This window comes from Penicillium canescens (assembly GCF_028828765.1).
Source record: "Penicillium canescens strain IBT 15451 chromosome Unknown utg000011l_segment0_segment0, whole genome shotgun sequence".
Classification (NCBI taxonomy): Eukaryota; Fungi; Ascomycota; class Eurotiomycetes; order Eurotiales; family Aspergillaceae; genus Penicillium; species Penicillium canescens.
In genome coordinates this window covers 1,492,001-1,510,612 of record NW_026703973.1, presented here as the reverse complement: position 1 = coordinate 1,510,612, position 18,612 = coordinate 1,492,001, and the positions used below count along the sequence as shown (strand labels likewise).

Here is an 18,612-nt window from a genome sequence, read left to right as displayed (position 1 = left end):
ATTGTGCCAAAAGCACAGGTACAGTCTCATCAAGCAATGCGATCTTCAGCCAAGGAATCTATACCAGATAGAACCGGCTACAGCCTCAATGCATCGAGAATCTTCTTCGCCATCTCGCGGTATTGCCACATGCCGCCAGAAACCTTCTTGAACTGAATACCATGCAATGAGAAGAGAGGAACCTTCACAATCAGAATCTCGAATCGGAGGACTAGGTTCTCTCCAGTGTCGCTCTGCACACGGGTGGTGGTTTCGCCAACGACTCGTTCGCCGACCTGCTGCTGATCCCGTGCAACAAATTCATCCGACGCGTCCGAGTTTGTGGTGAAACTGCGATCCGGTGCTGCTTGAGCCCGACGAAGTTTGGAGGACCCAGTGCGGGTGTCGTTTTGGCTTTCGTCATGACCAAGCAGTCCGCCGAAGCTGATACGCCGGCGGTGTCCAGAGACTTGACCCTGCCTGTCTGGGCTAGGCGGGGCTACATCAACCACTTTGTCGAGGTCGATGCTGGGGGCGTGGCGGCAGCTGAAACCGCCCTTGATCTCGACATATTCAACGGCCAGTTGTTTCAAGACACGGATAATGTCGGCCCGAATGAGGGGCAAAGGCTTGCTGCTGGTGGTTGAAACACTGAAAAGACCCTTGAGATACACCGGTTTAGACAGATCTTCTCCTTCGTTGGCGCTCTCCAGCGCGGTACCTGCGCCAGAGATGTCTGCATCGGTCTCCTCGGGGACATTGGCCTCCCGAGTTGCTTCCCGCCGAGCCCGGCGCGCCTGGATACTTTCCCGTCGGGCGTGGCCAAGGGACATGGTGCGTGCCGTGTGCGTACGTCTACCGGTCCTCCCACCAGCAACGTCCTTCTGATTATTCGGACCAACCTGATCAGAGCCACTGGTCGAAGGTGGCTGGCGATCTGCGGCAACGTCAATTGCATCAGCATCGCTCCTCCGTGCAGCTCTTCGGGTTCGGTAGTCAGCCGAATTGACACTGGCGGATCTTTCCAAGAATTTGTTGGACCTGGCGCTACGATCTGCCGAGCCAGGGGCTGTCAAAAGATCCTGCTGTTGTTGGCTGCTATTTGAAGAAATACCACCTGGGGAAGGCTCCGCCCGCCGGGTCCTTCGGACACTGAAGCCACGATTGATTGGAGATGCCGAATCGGCCGGGGGTTGGACGTTGAGTGTGGGTGTGTTGGGGGTGCTCGTCCGTTCACGTTCAACATCACGGCTGCGATCTTTGGTTCTGCGAGTGCTGAAGCGTCTCAAGAGACCAGCAGCGGTGCTTTCCTTCTTTGCTGGTGTGTCGTGATGCGATACTTGGACTGCGTGTGCCGATGGGGAAGAGGAATGAAGACCCTTCATTCCCTCTGACACCTCGTCCTCGCCATGGGTGCGGGCCCGTGGGCGGGACCGTCTCCCTGTATCCTTGTCTCCTGGCAGCTGGTACTGGTTCGTGTGGGCGGCCTCCGGGGCCTGTAAATCAGGCACTTGGACCTCACTAGGAGCCTGACGAAGACCAAGGGCTCCAGGGCGTGCCTCAGAGCGTTCCCGGTCAAGCTTTTCTTTGACTAGGTGGTATGTGGAGATCAGGGGACTGTAAGCGTTCAAGGGGTCATTTCCCAGCTGCACCGCCTCAGCCGAAGGCGCGGAGAGAGTATCGCGACTGGCTGCAGAGTTTCGTCGTTTGTAGAAATCGAATACTCCGCGCTTGCGCTCCGCATAGTTGTGGGCGGGTTGTTGTTCACGGAAGTTGAGCCTAAGAGCGTGGTGGTAGTCCTCCGACTCCAAGACCTTGGTTAACTGGGATTTAATGTACTCTGGAGAGCCGAAATCGAAGCCAGTCATCTTTTCGATAACTTCTTGGTCCAGGGGCAACTGCAAAGGCTCGCGGTGGGGGAGGTAATTCTCTGGAGGGGAGTTGAAACCCTTGTTCATCCAGGGATGGGTCATGATTTCGGCCAAACTGGCACGCTGCTTCGGGTCGGTGACTAACATGCGGGAGATGATGTGGCGGCATTCTGCGAGATACGGTTAGCGAGGAGAGCAAGTGAAGGACGCATTTCGAGCTTTACTAACCTGCAGTAAGACCTGGAGGATATTCCACGACACCTTTCTTGATTTTGGCATGCAGCTGGGGCATGCTTTGATCGTCGAAAGGCACCTTTCCGCAAACCAAGACATAAAGCACAATACCAAAGCTCCACACATCCACCTCCGGGCCGGTGTATTGTCTGGCCTGAAGCAATTCTGGGGCCGCGAAATATAGACTGCCGCAGAACGTCTTCAAGAGACTTCGCGGGGAGAAAAGGTTACTGAGGCCGAAATCAATGATTTTGATATCACCAGTCTTGCTGATCAGAATGTTCTCAATCTTCAAATCGCGATGCACGATGCTGTTGCGGTGGCAATAATCTAATGCGCTGGCGATCTGGCGTGCGAACTTCCGCGCCTGCTTCTCCTTCAATTTGCCGTGGGAGATAATGTAATCCAGCATCTGGCCACCATTGACATATTCAAAGAGCATGTACCAGTGGTATGATGTTCGAACCACGTCCCGCATCCCGCAGATGTATGGGTGGTTCACCAGGCTGACAATTGCGGCCTCTCTAGCAGTTCGAATCTCCTTAGAGCGGTCGGCTCTTTCTGTTTCGCGGCTAGTGCGATGTTCCTCTGTCGAGAGTCGTGGGACGATTTTGACGGCAACCTGCGACCGATGTCAGTACTGCGTTGATGATTGAAACCTGCTAAATTGGATGCACATACCTGTTCTCCAGTTTCGGTATTTTTCGCTAATTTGACCTTGCCCATACTTCCGGCACCTATCGTTTTACCGAGAGCCCACTGCCCCGTTGGCGTTGTGATCGTGGTCCGACGCCGAGGCGCCGCGGCAGCTGCGGGGGCAATTGTTCCGGTCGCAGACTGCGTCGGCTCCTGGGTAGCAGCAGCCGGTGACATATCGAAACTATCCCTTTGACGTTGCGATGACGGTTGTCTTTGGTGCCTTCGGGTAGTTTCGGTTCGAGCAGTTGAGGGGCGTTCCTGAGACCGTTCTGAGGACGCTTCCCGGCGAGAGGGCATCCGCGCGACATTGGATGCCTCAAAGTCGCGACGAGCTACACTGTCCAGTGCAGCATGATTCGAGGGAGGACGTCGGTCATGGGAGGCGGTCTTCGAATGCGAGTGCTGGGTTTGTGCAGGGGGCTGGGATGTGTTGGATGGACGGACCGCTACACTCCGTGTCCGATGGGGAAGATCCGATGGCGCTCGGGATGGGCGAGACGAGGTTGAATGGCTTCGGACCACCGTCGGTACTTTAGGTGTCGGAGCAGCAGACATCGTGGGTGATCAAAGTTGAGTGGTCGGAGCGGTCAAAGGAATGAGCGGGGGAGCAAAGAGAAGCCGCAGCCAGGGCTCGGGGCCCAAGCACAAGGATGACTTCAAGTGTAGAGACGGAAGTTGGAATGCAAATGCGAAGATGAGAAGGGAAGAGAGAGAAGAAGAGACAAGGATGGAGATGGGGGGAAGAAGTGGGTTGGATTGCGGAGATGGCCCTTCGGTAACTAAGCTCTCAAGTTGATACCCAAATTATGTCTGAGGCTGGGTTCACGGGAAATTCGCCCCTTTTTTGTTATGCGGTACTTAGTATTTTTTTTGTTTACTTTTCAGGGACTCTCCAGGCTACCACTTAGGTACATTTAGCCATGCGCTCCAGTGTCCACGTAACCACCAAGCTACCTATGTGGGAGCCCCAGACTGTTGGTCATCCACACGTGATCTGAACTATAAATATCCGAGAACTATACATAAGACGACGATCGTTATTTTAGTATATAGAGCACCTTGCAAAATTCGAATTAGCCTTAACAACGTGCAAGGTTGGCTTTCTCCATGGCACTACCCAAGTAATACAAATACTACGCTTCCTTCAAGGGGGCTAGGGAGGAGGACAGCCGATTTGCCAAAAGAGAGCGTCGCCTATTTGATATTCTGCGTGACTACTGGGCTATTTGATCATATCATCAACCTTAGAGAACTCACGTCCAATTGAATGTAATAGTCTAGTAAATCCCCCAAACAACTGGTTCAAAATCACATAATTGGGTCGGATCCCTATAGCGAAAAGTGTCAATGGCCAGGATTCAAAGGCTCAACGGGACCATTACAGGTGACAAAAGCAATTACAGAGAGTCCTCGCCATAAAGCCCCAGCTATCCTATAATATTGTAAAAACTGAGCAGAGGAGAGCCCTACCAATACCAGGCAAACGCACCACCCGACTCATAGAGGAAGTATCGGTACCGTGAGATACTCCACCCATTTGTCTCTCAGAGCTATCAGAGCCACTGTGGTCATGAAGCGCATGGAACAAAAAGGTATTCGAGAATTGAATGGAACACACCAATGCAGCAGGCCTCCAATCGTAAGCGTAACGATTTCAATGGGAAAAGCTTAGGCTTACCAAACCAGAAACCGACGAAACAAACCAGCCAATGACATACCGACTAGCTGATTGCTCAAGGTAAACAGAAACTGAAAGCCCCACGTAATCTTCGGATTGTAAAATGGTGTAGAATGTGTCAGTTAATGGAGACATCTAGTGAACAAAGAATGCACTTACGGTTTGCTCATAGTGCCATGAGAGCATCGGTAGAATAAGCGTAACCAAGTGACACGCTGTATGCTGGTTAATGATGGGGTTAAGCCAATGGGGGCTTCCTACTAATTTTGCCATGATCTAAAAACAGGAGGTCAGGTCTTTCGCGACGAGGGAATCATGACCTACGGAGTTACTGTGACGACTACATCTTCTTTGATTGTGAAGTGGCCAAGGTTCAGCGTCTATTGCAAACCGAGTGTATTGAATACCTTGGTAGGCATCGTCTTGACCTAGAAACAACCGATTGGATAGACTAGCAACTGCACTACAATGGCTGAAAACGATATGGCAGGGCTCCTATTGCAAAATCAGCATATGCCATAGTCTTTCGGGATTGACACCAAATCAGATTCTACCACATGCTCAGAAACATGTTGAGGTTACTTCCGTAGTCGTAAATAACAGTCCTAGGATCCATCACACCGTGTTTGTAACCTCTCCGCCATATGTGTTGCGTACTGCCGCACGAACAGGCTCATATTGAGAGTCCTGCGCAAGGGTTTTCTCAATCTCGAGTGCCTTTGCCTTGTCTTTTGCCTCGATCGCATGGTGGATTGCTTCCAGGTGGATTGCATCCAGCTTTTCTTGAGGTAGACTCGGGTACCGTTGATGGGCGAGCTCAACCTTGTGTAACTGTTCGACAGGATCCCCATTTGAGGTCTCGGGCTCTGGCAGCTCAAGGCCCGCAATGATAAGGCCCTTGGAAGGCATATTGCAAGAATCTAGTTAGTGCCTTTCGAGTCGAATAGGCAATTCTGATACATACATGTAGAATGATGAAATGTGAAGGAGCTTAAAGAAAAGGGAAGAATTGAGAAGGGACTATGTCAAAAAACGTCCTCAGAATTGAGCTTGTCACAATTACAAGAAAACCATCAACTTTATATCCACTACATACCTATTCCTGCATCCTCTACATTCATCCTCCACTTTGATACATAGGCGGCCATAAGTACGTTCAGACTCCCACCATTTTTAAACAACTGCAACCTGAGGCACTTGAAAATGGGCAAAAAGAGGTGAAAAAAGAGGCCAAAATATGGCAAAAATACGCATAGGGCGGTCGACTCGTTCGAGGCTTTTGTGTAGAAATTGTCCAATACTTCATCATTAGTACTGTATACACACTTATGACCCCGTTGTAACAAAGTCCTCCATTCGGCATAAACGCGGAGTAGGGCCATGCAACATCCCAAGCTAGACTAGTGGCTGATTCATCCGACGAGACACTCCTGATTTTGTTTATCATTCCCTCACCCCGCTTCGACTAGACTTCGCGTTTTCACTTTATCGGGCCTTCGTCGTCCTCGACCCCTACAAAGAACGTCGGAAACCCCGGCATTGCCTACTCCAGACTAGAGCCAGATTATTGCCACCATGGTCTCTATCACTACACCCAGGGGAATTGCCATCCAGCGGGCTCAAGGCGCCACCATGCGCGACAGGATTGAGCGCATCACCGAGGAACTCATGGATATCAAAAATTTCTATCCCATCAGTATCTCACCTAGAAGGACACGAGACTTGAACTGATTCTTCTCTTCTGAGTTCGAATCTCTCCGCGATCTCCCATTCGATCATTATGACCAGGAAAGAAATTTTTGATTACCTTCTTGTGAAGAATTACCTGGAAAGGCAGATCCGACAGCTGGAACTCGAATCCAAGCAAGACGAAAAGGCTGCACCACTATTGCCCTTCTCCCCCATTTTGACTGATTTGTGCGAGGCTCGTGCTTTGGTCAAGTTGCTGGATCCAAAGGATGCTGCTCAAAAGCTCTTTCAGTCACAGGCCCAAATCGCAGCCCTGCTTGACAAGACCAAGAATAACTCGAGCGATTTCCAGATCGAGAAACAACTGCCTTTAGGACAGTAAGAACGACTGATACTCTTCGAAAATGCCTGAAAGAATGGATAGATTTCTATAAAGGATACGACCCCTTGTTTGATTGGTGGGTGACGCATCCCTATGTGACCGTGGACAAAGAGATTGGAAGATCTTTCAGTCGGTATTCAGGAGGAACTAGTTGGCATCCAGCTGGGAAACGGCGCTGCAATAGTGGGCAATCCTATTGGGCGTGAGGGATTGCACAGTGAGCTTATGGCAGACATGATTGCCTACACGCCAGAGGAAGTCATCGCGATTGGCGAGAAAGAGTTCAAATGGTGTGTGCATGAGCTCAAAAAGGCATCACGGGACATGGGATATCAGGAGAACTGGAAAGAGGCTCTAGAAGAAGTCAAGCAGGATTTTGTGGAACCAGGAAAACAGACGGATCTTGTTCGAGATCTGACACGTGAAGCAATCTCCTTTTTTGAAGGGCATCAGCTTGTAACTGTGCCGCGACTCGCAAAGGAGACCTGGCAGATGTCCATGATGTCGCCTGAGCGCCAAAAAACGAATTCATTCTTTCTCGGAGGCGAATGCATTATCGTGTCGTATCCAACCGACGAGATGGATCATGGAGACAAGCTGATGAGCATGCGTGGGAATAACATCCATTTCTCCCGTGCCACGGTCTTCCATGAGATGATCCCCGGTCATCACTTGCAAATGAACATGATCGCGAGACACAGACCGTATCGGCGTCTACTTGACACCCCTTTCTGGATTGATGGGTGGGCTTTGTATTGGGAATTCATTTTGTGGAATGATGATCGATTCAAGAAGACATCTCAGAACCGAATTGGGATGCTATTTTGGCGACTTCACCGGTGCGCCCGGATCATCTTTTCTATGAAGTTTCATCTGGGTCAGATGAGTCCCCAAGAATGTATTGATCTCCTTGTTGACGAAGTGGGTCACGAACGTGCTACTGCAGAAGGAGAAGTGAGAAGGTCGTTGAATGGTGATTATTCGCCGTTGTATCAGGCTGGGTACATGTTGGGTGCATTGCAGATCTATGCTCTTCGAAAGGAAACTATGGAAACGGGGAAAGTAGATGAAAAGGACTTCCATGACAGCTTTTTGAAAGGAAACTGCATGCCAATCGAGTTGGTTCGTGCCTTGGTGCAAGATCGACAATTATCACGCGAACGAAACCATCTTGGAAATTTTATTCGCTTTGACTTCACTCAACCCTGGTCAACTGGTCCAGGTCGACTATAGCAACTATCCAAGTTTCTGACTTTTCTAAGTAATCAAAGTTGCGGCCTCGTACACGCTACCATGATCCGGAGTAAAGTACCTACCCCATCACTGTACCTGAACCTTGGCTTATGTATTATTGTTCAAGCTTATAGCACGCTTCAATTGCCATCCGAAATCACAGACCATATGTCTTATATGTTCTTAAACATTGCCTAGTAAGCTCATCCTTTCTTTCATTTCCAACTATAGACCGCGAGTATACCATATTTGACACTGTCTAGTGTGAGATGCATTGGATGAGGCAAGGTGGGAAGCAGTTTGAATAGGATTTTTTGTTCGACTTGAACATGTTTGGACGGGAATGTAGACAAAGGTACTTCACTGATGCGTATCTAGCCGGATGTTTGGATATGCCGGGCCCTCTTCTGTAGAAATTATCCTAGACGCGATCGAGAAAGGGCTTTGATTATTTATTAAAAAAACTGGGAAAGTGATCTGTACGACCAGAAGATGGAAAAGCAGCGAAAGGGGTGGAGCAGCGTATATGACTGTATTCCCATTATATTACCTGTTATGCTACGATTATGAAGCTCCTGTTACATTCCTTCAGATATCTTCAGGGGATTCTCGACCTCGGCACATAAGGAAGTAGGAGCCGACGTCATAGACCCACCTACGGGACTGTGGCGCTGTCATGTATGACTCGCATAGATCTGGCCTGGGCTACTGTGCCTCCGTTCCTTGAAAGCAGGATTCAAGCTCAAAACGCAGGGTCCCTTTGGCTTCAATCTCGCTAGTCACCCGGCCACATTGTATCTAGTGGTTCGTCGCTTTTTTCATGTATCTTGGGTTGGGATTCAGGGGCCGACAGAAATTCTCGCCCTTTTCTTTTTTTCAGATGGCTAGTAAATTCAGAACCAAGCGATGTGATGCAGTGTTATGATATATCTATGTTTCAAAATTAAGGTTGACAGCAGATCGAAGTGAACAAAGAAGTTGAAATATGAGTAGTACAGGGCATGTTGGTACACACATTTTGTCCCATTGACAGATGTTTTATCAGATTCTACAGCATTCTAAGCCGGCAATGACCGCATAGCCTCTGCCATGAAAATTAGAGAGAACTTTGCGCAACAGACTTGGGAAACTTGGTGGCAGGTTTACACTGTTCATCATCAAACACGTCATACATGATTCGGCCGGGTTTGTGGGTCTGGGGAGACTCTGCGCACAATCTGGGGCCTTCGTAGCTTAGGCCTAGACAATAAGGGACCGAGGTATACGCACACCTACAAATTAGTCCAAGTGCGGTGGATTTAATGGGGATCAATAGAATGTTCGATGTTAACCCTACTGCTGGGTTCAGAGCCACGAATCAAAAGCATTTGCCAGGGACACAGGTCACATGCAGACGAAATTCAAGTGATGTCAGGAAGCTTGAAGCCTGTCGTTTATGGGGATACAGCCACCTTTCGTATGGTTCCAAGGTTTTTGTTGCTAAAGGGCTAAACTTGGTTGCTGAAACTTGAATGATTCGGGCTTGTCCAACGATGACGTAATGACATCATCGCTCTTCGCTTCAATATAAATAGCCCTGGTCTGTCGCCTTTTACTTTTCTTCCTCATCCAATTCAATCACAATCAATTTACAAACCTTCAAACAAACAACCTCAACTTCAAACTCTTTTCGCAATGGAGACTGTCAAGGTTCGTGAATCCCTAGATTTCGAAGTTTTAACATACTAACCATTGTATAGAACGCCGCCAACTACGTCGCCGAGACCGTTCAGGGCACTGGCGCTGAGGCTTCCAAGGAGGCAAACAAGAATGTCGCTAAGGACAACGATGCCAATGTCACCACCCGTGCCAGCGCCGCTAAGGATGCCGTTGCCGACAAGAAGGACGAGTTCTCCCACAACACCAAGGCCGATGTCCACAAGGGTATGTCGATTGCTCCCGAAGCTATCTTTGGTCTTAGAGCTAACAATATTGCAGAAGCCGCTAAGAACTAAATGTGCCGCGTTCAATACCCGTGATACCTATTGATCTATGGCTTAATGTGGCGAGCCACGTTCGTTATTATGGGCTTGCTCTTGATGACTTTATGTAAATAGCGAAATAATACCACCCAAGGTCTTTTGACGCTGAAATCACTTCCACCTTGAATCTCAATGCGAGAAAGGCAGAAAAAGGCATCTGCTGCAACAAACTTGATGAGCTTGATTGCCTCATAGTAGTCCGGTATCATAAAACGGAAAAAATGTATATGCTGTGCCGCTTAATGTACTTGGACAGTCGCCATACTTCTGACTGCTGCGAGGCGAGTATATCATCTGACATATTACTTTAGCTCTGTTGTATCTCTTTTTTCGGTCTCTAATTGTACGTAGAGGGCTGTTAATTGTATAATTGTACAGTCATATTCGAAATCTGTTTTAACTCCACTCTTGCGACTTAATTCCCGAACCCTAACCCAAGACACGCTAATCTAATTTTAGCTCCTCCCCTGGTAATCCCTGCAGGGCTGTGTCGTATTCACTGGCAACGACAATGAGTCGTTCTTATAGTAGAACCGTAGTTTCTCGTAGAAACCGATAGAAATTCTATAATAGTATTCATCGTCCAAACACACCAAACGAAGGGGAAACCCAAGCACTCTGGCAAGATTATCCTTTCATTTCTCTCACGTCTTGGTCCCCTTATCACGCGCAACCTTTACCTACACTCGTTTGACTTCTAAAAGAAGGCTGCAGTAATGGCATAAGAACTAATCCGAGTAGTCAGCATGTTAGCTTATACCTTTAGTATCTGTTATTTACTACGATTGCCATAAATTACCAAGGTCTATAGAAATCCAGTACTCCCGAGAAGCAGACATAGACCTCTTAAGGACTGCTATCCTGTCGTGGAGATGACACAGGCTATATCACCACGATTCTATCTCACCGCCCCAAGAACCTCAAAACATAGAAAAACATCTCGCAATACGCTTAAACACCTAGATACTTCGGTGGACCTCATGCAATACGGTCTAACAACAGTTCCACCCAGTCTATTATGACAGAGGATCGTTCACAGCCAGATACCCCTTAGGTTGCTCCCATTGTCTAAATAGGAGGAGTGAAGGATATACAACCAGGACCCACCGACTTATATCCACTACCGTATAGAATGGCGAGTGACAGTCAACAATCGGGAGGTGCCAAAGGACGCGGAAGAAATCCTCGTTTTGACTCCCAGCGCCTTTTGGCAGCTGTCCCTAGGAAAAAAGTAGAGTAAGTTCTTTGACGGAAAATCGCCCGTCATCGTTGGGTGAGAGCTAATGTCACTGCTATTATCGTTTCAGTGAACGCCTGCCCCCAGCACAATCTGACTGAACGATTTGATGGTACCGACATTATTTGGACCGCCATCGAGAAGCAGCTTCTGACGTGGTCAGGTCTACTCTCCCGGGGTAAGGAGCTGTGATGAAAGGACACACTTTCGATGGCTACTACAAAACATGTAAAATACAAGGGGGATCGGCGGCTATACCGAATGTAGATTAACATGTTCCAAGTTATCGCAAGAGTGTGACTTTAAAACTAATTTCAAATACGACTGTACTTGGACAAGCTGTCCACACATTTAACAATCCCACTGTGTCATGAACCTCATGTCTTTCTATCTAAATGTACGACTGCTTCATAAGGAACGAGTGTTTCTGATGAAATATTTTGTACATGTAGTAATCGTATGTGACTACATGATTGAGTGTATATGTACAAGTGGGCTTTGAACACTACCTTGCTTAGAACGGTCACCGCGTACTGTTTCGGGGTGTGTCTGGCTATGGCTTAGGTATTGCATGAACTTTTGGCATTAAGGGCGGGTTCCGTCACACTACGTTTTGAACTATAAGGAATGGCGGAAGTTCTGTATCATCTATTCAGAGGAACAAGAGCGATTGGATTAGGAATAAAGTAAGAGTAGTAAACGCCGTATCCTCCGTTCAAAGAGGAAAAAGGGACTGTTTAGCCATAGCAATGCGCGCCCCTGTACGTAAATCATCAAGAGGGAACGGAAAGATATCAAATGGTGGACGTCCATGTAAAAGAGCAGTTCCAAACAACATTTTACGTGTGACTGTAATAGGGGGTTGAGGAGAGGCAGGTACCGGAAAAATGGCTGCATCCTGTTCTTTGAGTGGGTCACCGTTGATATCGAGTCGCCGTAGTTCAATCGTGCCAGCAATTCTAGCTCATCTCTTATACCACTTAATCAAAATACCAGCAGTCGGTGAGTTGTGGCCGGGCCTGCTGGACAAGGCCACGGGATTGCCGATTGTTGTCTGGCTGGGCCTGTTGGGGGCGGCCACGACATTGTCGAATAGAACCTCGAAGGAAGTCCTCCACCTCGGAAGAGGGGAAGCGGATATACGGCATACCTGCTATGAATGAGGCAGTTAGCAAGTGAAACGTGAACCAACAAGATCAGGGAGGATCTCCGTAAGGAAGGGGATAATGATGAGATGTCCCAGATGCCCTTAAACTGAGCAAGCATGAGATGCCCTAGACGCATCAGAACTAAGCATCCAAATGTCTTAGAACTAAGCCACAGACATCTCAGATGCCTCAGCTAAGGAAGTATCAGGAAGGAGCAGTAGTGAGATTGTAAAGACTTACTAACGATAGAAGCGTATCGGCTGGGGAGAAAGAAGAAGAAGGATCGGCCAGCATGGAAAAGGGTCCTTTTATAGACAGCAGTCCAACGATCGGACCCTAATGCTAGGAAGCAAACATTCGATCTACTGCTCAGCCCTACCGGAATACTCCACAAAGCTTGGCGGAACGACCCTTCTCACCACGTCAATCACATGCTTCTTACACATTACTGCTTCCTACGTGGAAACATCCATGTATAGCCCAGCCGACGTTGGATACATTTTCCTATATCGGGATTTCCTTTCTAAGGTCGGAGGGTTTTGCCATGCATAGTTTAATGGACCAATACGGCCGATAGGTATGACCCATTTCACTGCAAGACCCTAGGGACGTGGTCTCTAAGGAGGGGGATAATTGTCAGGACCTCTTTCTGACTGAGGATGTTGACTCGGTCTAACTTAAAGCATGAATGGATGCCTTAGGACGTACGGTGAAAGGATAATCTAGGACCTCACCGCCCACGAATAGGCCAGTCTATATAGTGTAGTGGTGGAACCCGTGACTGTAGCGTATTATTGGCCAAGGTGTCGCAAATGCCCTAGGAAGCTTGCATGCAGTCTTCTCCTAGGAAGGGCATCCATCCATCATCAATATGACTACAGTTTTTCCACCAGATTCTTCATTCATGATATAGCTTCAAGTTCAGTACTTCAGTCGCTTCCTGAGACTACTTACTCTCTACGCCTACGGTGGGCATGGGAGTGGTTGGTTGTCTTCTCTCCATTGATATCGACCCGTCTGCTATCTCAGATTGCCATCGAGCCGTCCCCATTTCAATATATGCATTTCCCGCTGGTCCGTGGAACAGGCTAGCGTTCAGTCTCTTCACACAATGCACTCTATTGTACTACACACCTAACTGGGCCATCTACCTCGCTTACCCAATTCGTTTCGCTAAATTGCAGAAGGGCACCGGGAAAAGATACGCCAGTTCAATCGTTACGAAATGCAACGTGGGGCTGAACGCATGGATCACTTCTGACTTTCCCATATGGGATGGGTTATGGGTAGTATGCCCTTGATGATTGGCACTAGACTGTCCAACCGCACGGGTTTTGTCAGGAATAAATCCATACCAGATCCCGTAGCATCGCGTTGCACGTCGGCTTGCGCGAGGCCAGTAAGAGCGACAATCGTGACACGGTCCTTGTTTGCCAACGACTTCTCAAACTCACGGATTCGCCTTGTGGCTACGAGGCCGTCCATGATCGGCATGGAGATATCTATTGAAATTATTAGTTTCCAAAGGAGTACTATATGAATTGACTTATGACTTACCCATAACGATAATGCCGATATTGGAGGCATTTGCCTTGAAGAAGTCCAGAGCTTCTTCTCCATTTTGTGCAAGCGCGTAGTCACATTTCAACTTTTTCATGAATGCTACCAAGAGCCGTAGGTTGATATCATTGTCATCCACAAGGAGGACAGTCATCGGAGGAATCGGCCGAGGCTCGGATCCTGTGTCAAGTACTTTTGCGAAAAACACGTCTTCTTCCGCAGCAACCGGAGACATATATGGGCCATCCACATCACCTGGAGATAAAATTTGCCGCGTAGGGATACTCTTCAAGAGCTGGCTGGAAAGAAGTGTGCGGTCTTCTATTTCAGTCTTAGGCTCTTCGCTGAAACCGCTGGTAGGCGTGTTGAGAAGCGAATTCCCTTCAAGATCATCATCGGTGGCTGAAGACTCGGCTGGCCTTGGTCGTCTTCCATTTTTACCACTCGCAGAATCAAGCCGTTGCTGTTGACGCTTGATGCAAATTTCCAATGTATTTGCCAACTTGCGTGGCCCACATGGCTGGCTAATAAACTCAAGGACCTCTGTATCTCCTCGCCTCTGGGCGCTCGCAGACATCGAATGCGCAATCCTTGGGGATGGGCATATGATGATGACAGGAGAAGTGAATCGGGTATTTGGACCAGGGGCAATAGGCTTAATCTCTAAATTCCCAAGATCTAGGAATTCATGGGGCGAAATGTAAAAGTCACAGTGGTCGAATTGTGTCTGCGACGGGACAACCAAGGAAACATTCATGCCAAACCAATCTCGACAGAGCTTTTGCAAGGATGAACAAAGTGCAGTGTCCAAGTCAGATATCCCTAGACCTAACACACCAATGGATTTATCCTGAACAAGTGCTTTTGTCATTGGTGCAGGGGACTGAGTATCGAGGCCATCCAAAGGATCAGACTCGAAGATGTGATCGAGAGTCACGGTCGTGATAACTTCAGTGCCAATATCCTTCTGAGAGTTGACTTGAATGTCACCCCCAAGTGAGGATACTATTCGATGGGTGATGTTGAGCCCAAGTCCATTACCAGTTGTCATGCTATCTTCTTGGGAAAAAGCAGTAAACAAGCCGTTGTTGAGATAGTCTGGGTCAATGCCACATCCAGTGTCTTTGATGGTCAGCGTGGCCTTTGACCGTGTGGCCTCGCCATTCGTTCCAAATTCAACTGGGGCTGCCTTCAAGGAGACATGGACGTACCCGCTTTGAGTAAACTTGAGGGCATTCCCGAAGATATTCGTTAGGATCACATGCCAAGCGCCGGGCCGAGTTGAAAATTTCCAACTCTTTGCAGAATCAATATCTAGGATCACCTTAACTCCCCCTTGGGATATGAATGGTTTGCTCGGTGATGAGAAGCCGGCAACGCCCCGAAGAGGAGAGCGTGAGCTGTCGAAGAAAGAAAAGCCCGCAAAGACTGTTTCTACGGCGTCTTCCACGGCAGCATCGAGTTCAACATAGGAGTCAACATCAACCCTCCCATAGCTTGGACTCTCATCGGCGGAACTGCGCCCTGAAAAAGGTTTAGGTTGGCTTCCACCAGGAGTTCTAGCGAGGGAGTTTGGCCGAACATCATTTATGCTGGCATACTCAAGAAGTTGGTTGATTGAACCCAAGAGTGTAAATGCACAAGCCCCGATGGTATGAACGAAACCACGCTGTAGCGCGTCGATCACAGTATCATTGAGGAGCTCCGCAGTACCGAAAATTCCGTGAAGAGGAGACCTAAGCTCATGACTGAGTCCTGCAAGTAGATCTGACTTTGCCCGCTCGGAAAAGTGGGCACCGAGCCGATGTACTTCAGCCATAACACTATTTCCGAATGCCAGTAGAAAAGCTAATTCCTCATTGGGTGTGAACACACGATGGGGGGCTCGTGTCCACGTAAGACTTCCTGAGTACCATCTTCCTTTGTGTGAATCCCACAACGGCGAGAAAACGATGCTTCGAGAATCGGGCGCGAGTTGAAGAAGCGCTTCGGCATCCTGGCGTACTAAAGCTTTCCGTGTTTTCTTATACTTCTTGCCCCCAGTGCGCCGGAAGAATCTTTTAAAAACACCATCACTGGTATCATCGGACGAGATTGTGCCTTTTTCGCCAAAGTTGAAAATCTTTCCTCGCGGATAACGGTGCAGGAGTCTCCCGAGAAAAGACTCTGATAATGCGATTTGGTTATTTTCGTTCGATTCTTCGCTGACGCTGGACGCACTTGAGGTTGAGAATCCAAGTATCTGGCAGGGATTTAACGTGTTTTTGCCAGCAGGGTTATCTTGATCTGCACCCAGAAGATCCTGCTGTCCAAGCGCTTCTTGATATTTGGTCTCATCATCACTCGAGGAATAAGAAGAGCTCTCGAGACCACTACTCTCAGTGTCAGACTTCGTATGGTCGACCAAAGACTCTTGAGAGCGAAACTGGGCATCGAAAAAGACAACCGCTTCAACTTCGATACTCTCGCGAATGAGGTTGGCCGCACGAGAAAAGGTTTCCTTCACCTTGGCTGCGTAATCTTCTCTCGGTGATTTTTGCTCATCGCCAACTGTGATGGCTGCCCTGGATGTCTGGTCGAGCTTGGATTGCGCCTTGGCATCTCGTCTGCTGGTATCTATCTTGACCATCGGCTGATGACTCTCCTCATTGGGCTGAGGCGTCTGATTCCGGGGAATATGAAGGTTATACGGATGGAAAGGCAGATGACTAGACGGGGCATTTCGTGCCATGGCCAAATGCACGTCCTGGGAAATTTGCTTCTCCTGTTGTTCTTGATTGACATGGCCCTCGGATGTGTCATTTTCATCAGCCCGGATTCGAGGATCATCGGTTTCGATGAGCCACGAGTTGCGCAAACTGCCTTTCCCCTCCAGATAGCTCCCAAGTCCAACAATCATACGCTCGCTTCGGAGATGTTGACTTCTCGCCCGGCTTGTTTCCAAATAATTCATGACAGTGGCCCCTACATCAGCCAGGAACTTCAGCAAACTGGTATCCAAAGGACCGTGTGGTTTATCGTCGAGAACTGTATAGGCACCTATCACGATACCCTTTGGGCTGATGATAGGGCTAGAGGCTAAGAATCGAACATTCGGGAACGACGTGACATCAGGGTGGTCCTTGAACTCGTCATCTTGTGTGAGATCTGGCACGACGAAGACTCCGTCAATAGGGGTTTGCGCATTTGCAGCCGGTTTCATAACAGATCTGCAGAAACTGCGATCATATGACACCGTGCAGCTACCGAGCCAAAGCTCATCCTGGCAATTGTGGTCGGTGTCATCTTGTAGGCTTAGGGTTCGGGTGGCTTCGGTGAGAATGTGCTGCTCGTTTCGACTGAATAGTGAAATCAGGGTGCGTTGGGCATCGAGTCGCAAAGTACCCAGTTGGGCAAACGCCGTCAGAACGGGGTCCACCGACGATCGGGCGACAAATTCCTTCGACGGAGTAATGGGACCGATATGGTGAAGGGCGTGCGCTTTCAAATGGTACGGCGGTAAGTACCTGTGGAAGCAGGTCGTATGATTAGCCTACTGGCGTTTGGCAGAGGTTGATAGCGCAGTCGGGTACGATCTAGATGCAAGAGAATCTGGTAGAGTTACTTATAGAATTCACGCTCGTTTGATGTACCAAAGCTGGTTTGGTACGGGGTGTCCCGTAACGAGGCTGGACGCGACATTGCGCCTGAGAGTCGAAACAATCATGCGCATGCGGTAGTGCTATAAACATATGCGCTTTCTTTCCTCGAAGCCTCCCTCGGAAAGAAAGCAGGACAGAGTCATTGAGAGGGCTTCAAAAATGTGAGGAGTGGGAGCGGGGTGTGGAGAGGAAGTTCAAAGGGATTAGATAAGTGGTGGCTTGAAGCCACTCAAATGATCGAGAGAGTCTTGATTATTGGTCCGATCGAAGTCTTGACGACAAGAAGATTCTTTGCTCTGTTTGTTTTATCCCTGTGGCATTCCATGCGATACAATAGATGTTACAATATTCCTATATAGCTTATCCCTGGCTCCAGCAGATGAGCTCTATACTGACTATATACTCCATTTATAAACATTTAAGGGGTTGGTGCCGATCCTTACCTAATCAACACTTTTCTGCCTACCATTCTGCTTGAGGAAGGCGGTGATATCGTGTACTTGCGTTGTAGAACATCGGCTGGACGGACCTGTATATACTGTGTTCCAGAATTCGGAATGTTGCAGGCATCTAAACCTTCTCTTCGAGCAGATATGTCATCCCAGGTATGTGGCACTTGTTGGAAACGAAAAGTTAAATGCCGAAACGCTCACAGTCTGGTCATATACTATGCGTAAGATGCGAGCGACTGAATCATGTACATTCGTGTCACCCTCCAAGGCAAGAGGCCCCAAGCGACGGTATGCCTGCTCCAAGGACTTAGCTGTGGAGAATATTTCCTACCATCAATGAAGTTCCTCGGTCGCGGTGCGACCTCAGGGACATCAGGTTCCCAGAATACACATCGAACTGACGACATTTGTGACCGATGCCTCTTTAAGCCTATCATGCAAGACTACCTCGATTATATCTACCCCATGGTCCCAGTGGTACATCGACCTTCATTCCGGAAGACCCTCCTAGAGGACCAAGACTCAGAGCATTTTTCTTTCTTTGCACTCACGATATCCATTGCGGCGCTGGTTGTTGCAACAATGCCCAGTAGGCTTTAGGCTCACCAATCTGGGACCTTCTCTTCAAGGTTTACTTCCCACAAGGAGTTTGTTCATTTTTGCTACGCCAAATGCCTGGGGTTGAGAACACCCTCCTACTTCGATGAGCTAGGTCTCCAGAAATTTGCGGTCCCATGTGTCTTTTTTGCAGCATTTTTGCAACTGGCAACGAGATACACAGCTCGATG

At 48.6% G+C, this 18,612-nt stretch overlaps 5 protein-coding genes across 5 annotated transcripts; 2 read left to right on the top strand and 3 right to left on the bottom strand.

The window, feature by feature from the left end:
• Positions 1-77: 77 nt before the first annotated feature.
• kin1 (putative serine/threonine protein kinase Kin1) lies at positions 78-3,338 on the bottom strand (the record flags this gene model as incomplete). The annotated part of the gene is made up of 3 exons (XM_058522047.1): positions 78-2,020; positions 2,079-2,706; positions 2,766-3,338. 3 exons carry the CDS (start codon positions 3,336-3,338, stop codon positions 78-80), a joined length of 3,144 nt encoding a protein of 1,047 aa, XP_058365524.1.
• A 1,738-nt stretch (positions 3,339-5,076) lies between these two features.
• N7446_013305 (uncharacterized protein) lies at positions 5,077-5,370 on the bottom strand (the record flags this gene model as incomplete). Its single annotated transcript, XM_058522046.1, has 1 exon — positions 5,077-5,370. One exon carries the CDS (start codon positions 5,368-5,370, stop codon positions 5,077-5,079), a length of 294 nt encoding a protein of 97 aa, XP_058365523.1.
• An 871-nt stretch (positions 5,371-6,241) lies between these two features.
• On the top strand, positions 6,242-7,765 carry N7446_013304 (uncharacterized protein; the record flags this gene model as incomplete). The annotated part of the gene is made up of 2 exons (XM_058522045.1): positions 6,242-6,528; positions 6,646-7,765. The coding sequence occupies 2 exons, from the start codon at positions 6,242-6,244 to the stop codon at positions 7,763-7,765; spliced, it is 1,407 nt and encodes a 468-aa protein (XP_058365522.1).
• Positions 7,766-9,439: 1,674 nt separating this feature from the next.
• On the top strand, positions 9,440-9,759 carry N7446_013303 (uncharacterized protein; the record flags this gene model as incomplete). The annotated part of the gene is made up of 3 exons (XM_058522044.1): positions 9,440-9,454; positions 9,505-9,688; positions 9,743-9,759. 3 exons carry the CDS (start codon positions 9,440-9,442, stop codon positions 9,757-9,759), a joined length of 216 nt encoding a protein of 71 aa, XP_058365521.1.
• Positions 9,760-13,234: 3,475 nt separating this feature from the next.
• N7446_013302 (GAF domain-containing hybrid sensor histidine kinase/response regulator) lies at positions 13,235-17,547 on the bottom strand. Its single transcript, XM_058522043.1, has 3 exons — positions 17,336-17,547; positions 13,729-17,237; positions 13,235-13,673 (listed from the first exon to the last, which is right to left on the bottom strand). Exons 1-3 carry the CDS (start codon positions 17,410-17,412, stop codon positions 13,423-13,425), a joined length of 3,837 nt encoding a protein of 1,278 aa, XP_058365520.1. The 5' UTR covers positions 17,413-17,547; the 3' UTR covers positions 13,235-13,422.
• Positions 17,548-18,612: the final 1,065 nt, after the last annotated feature.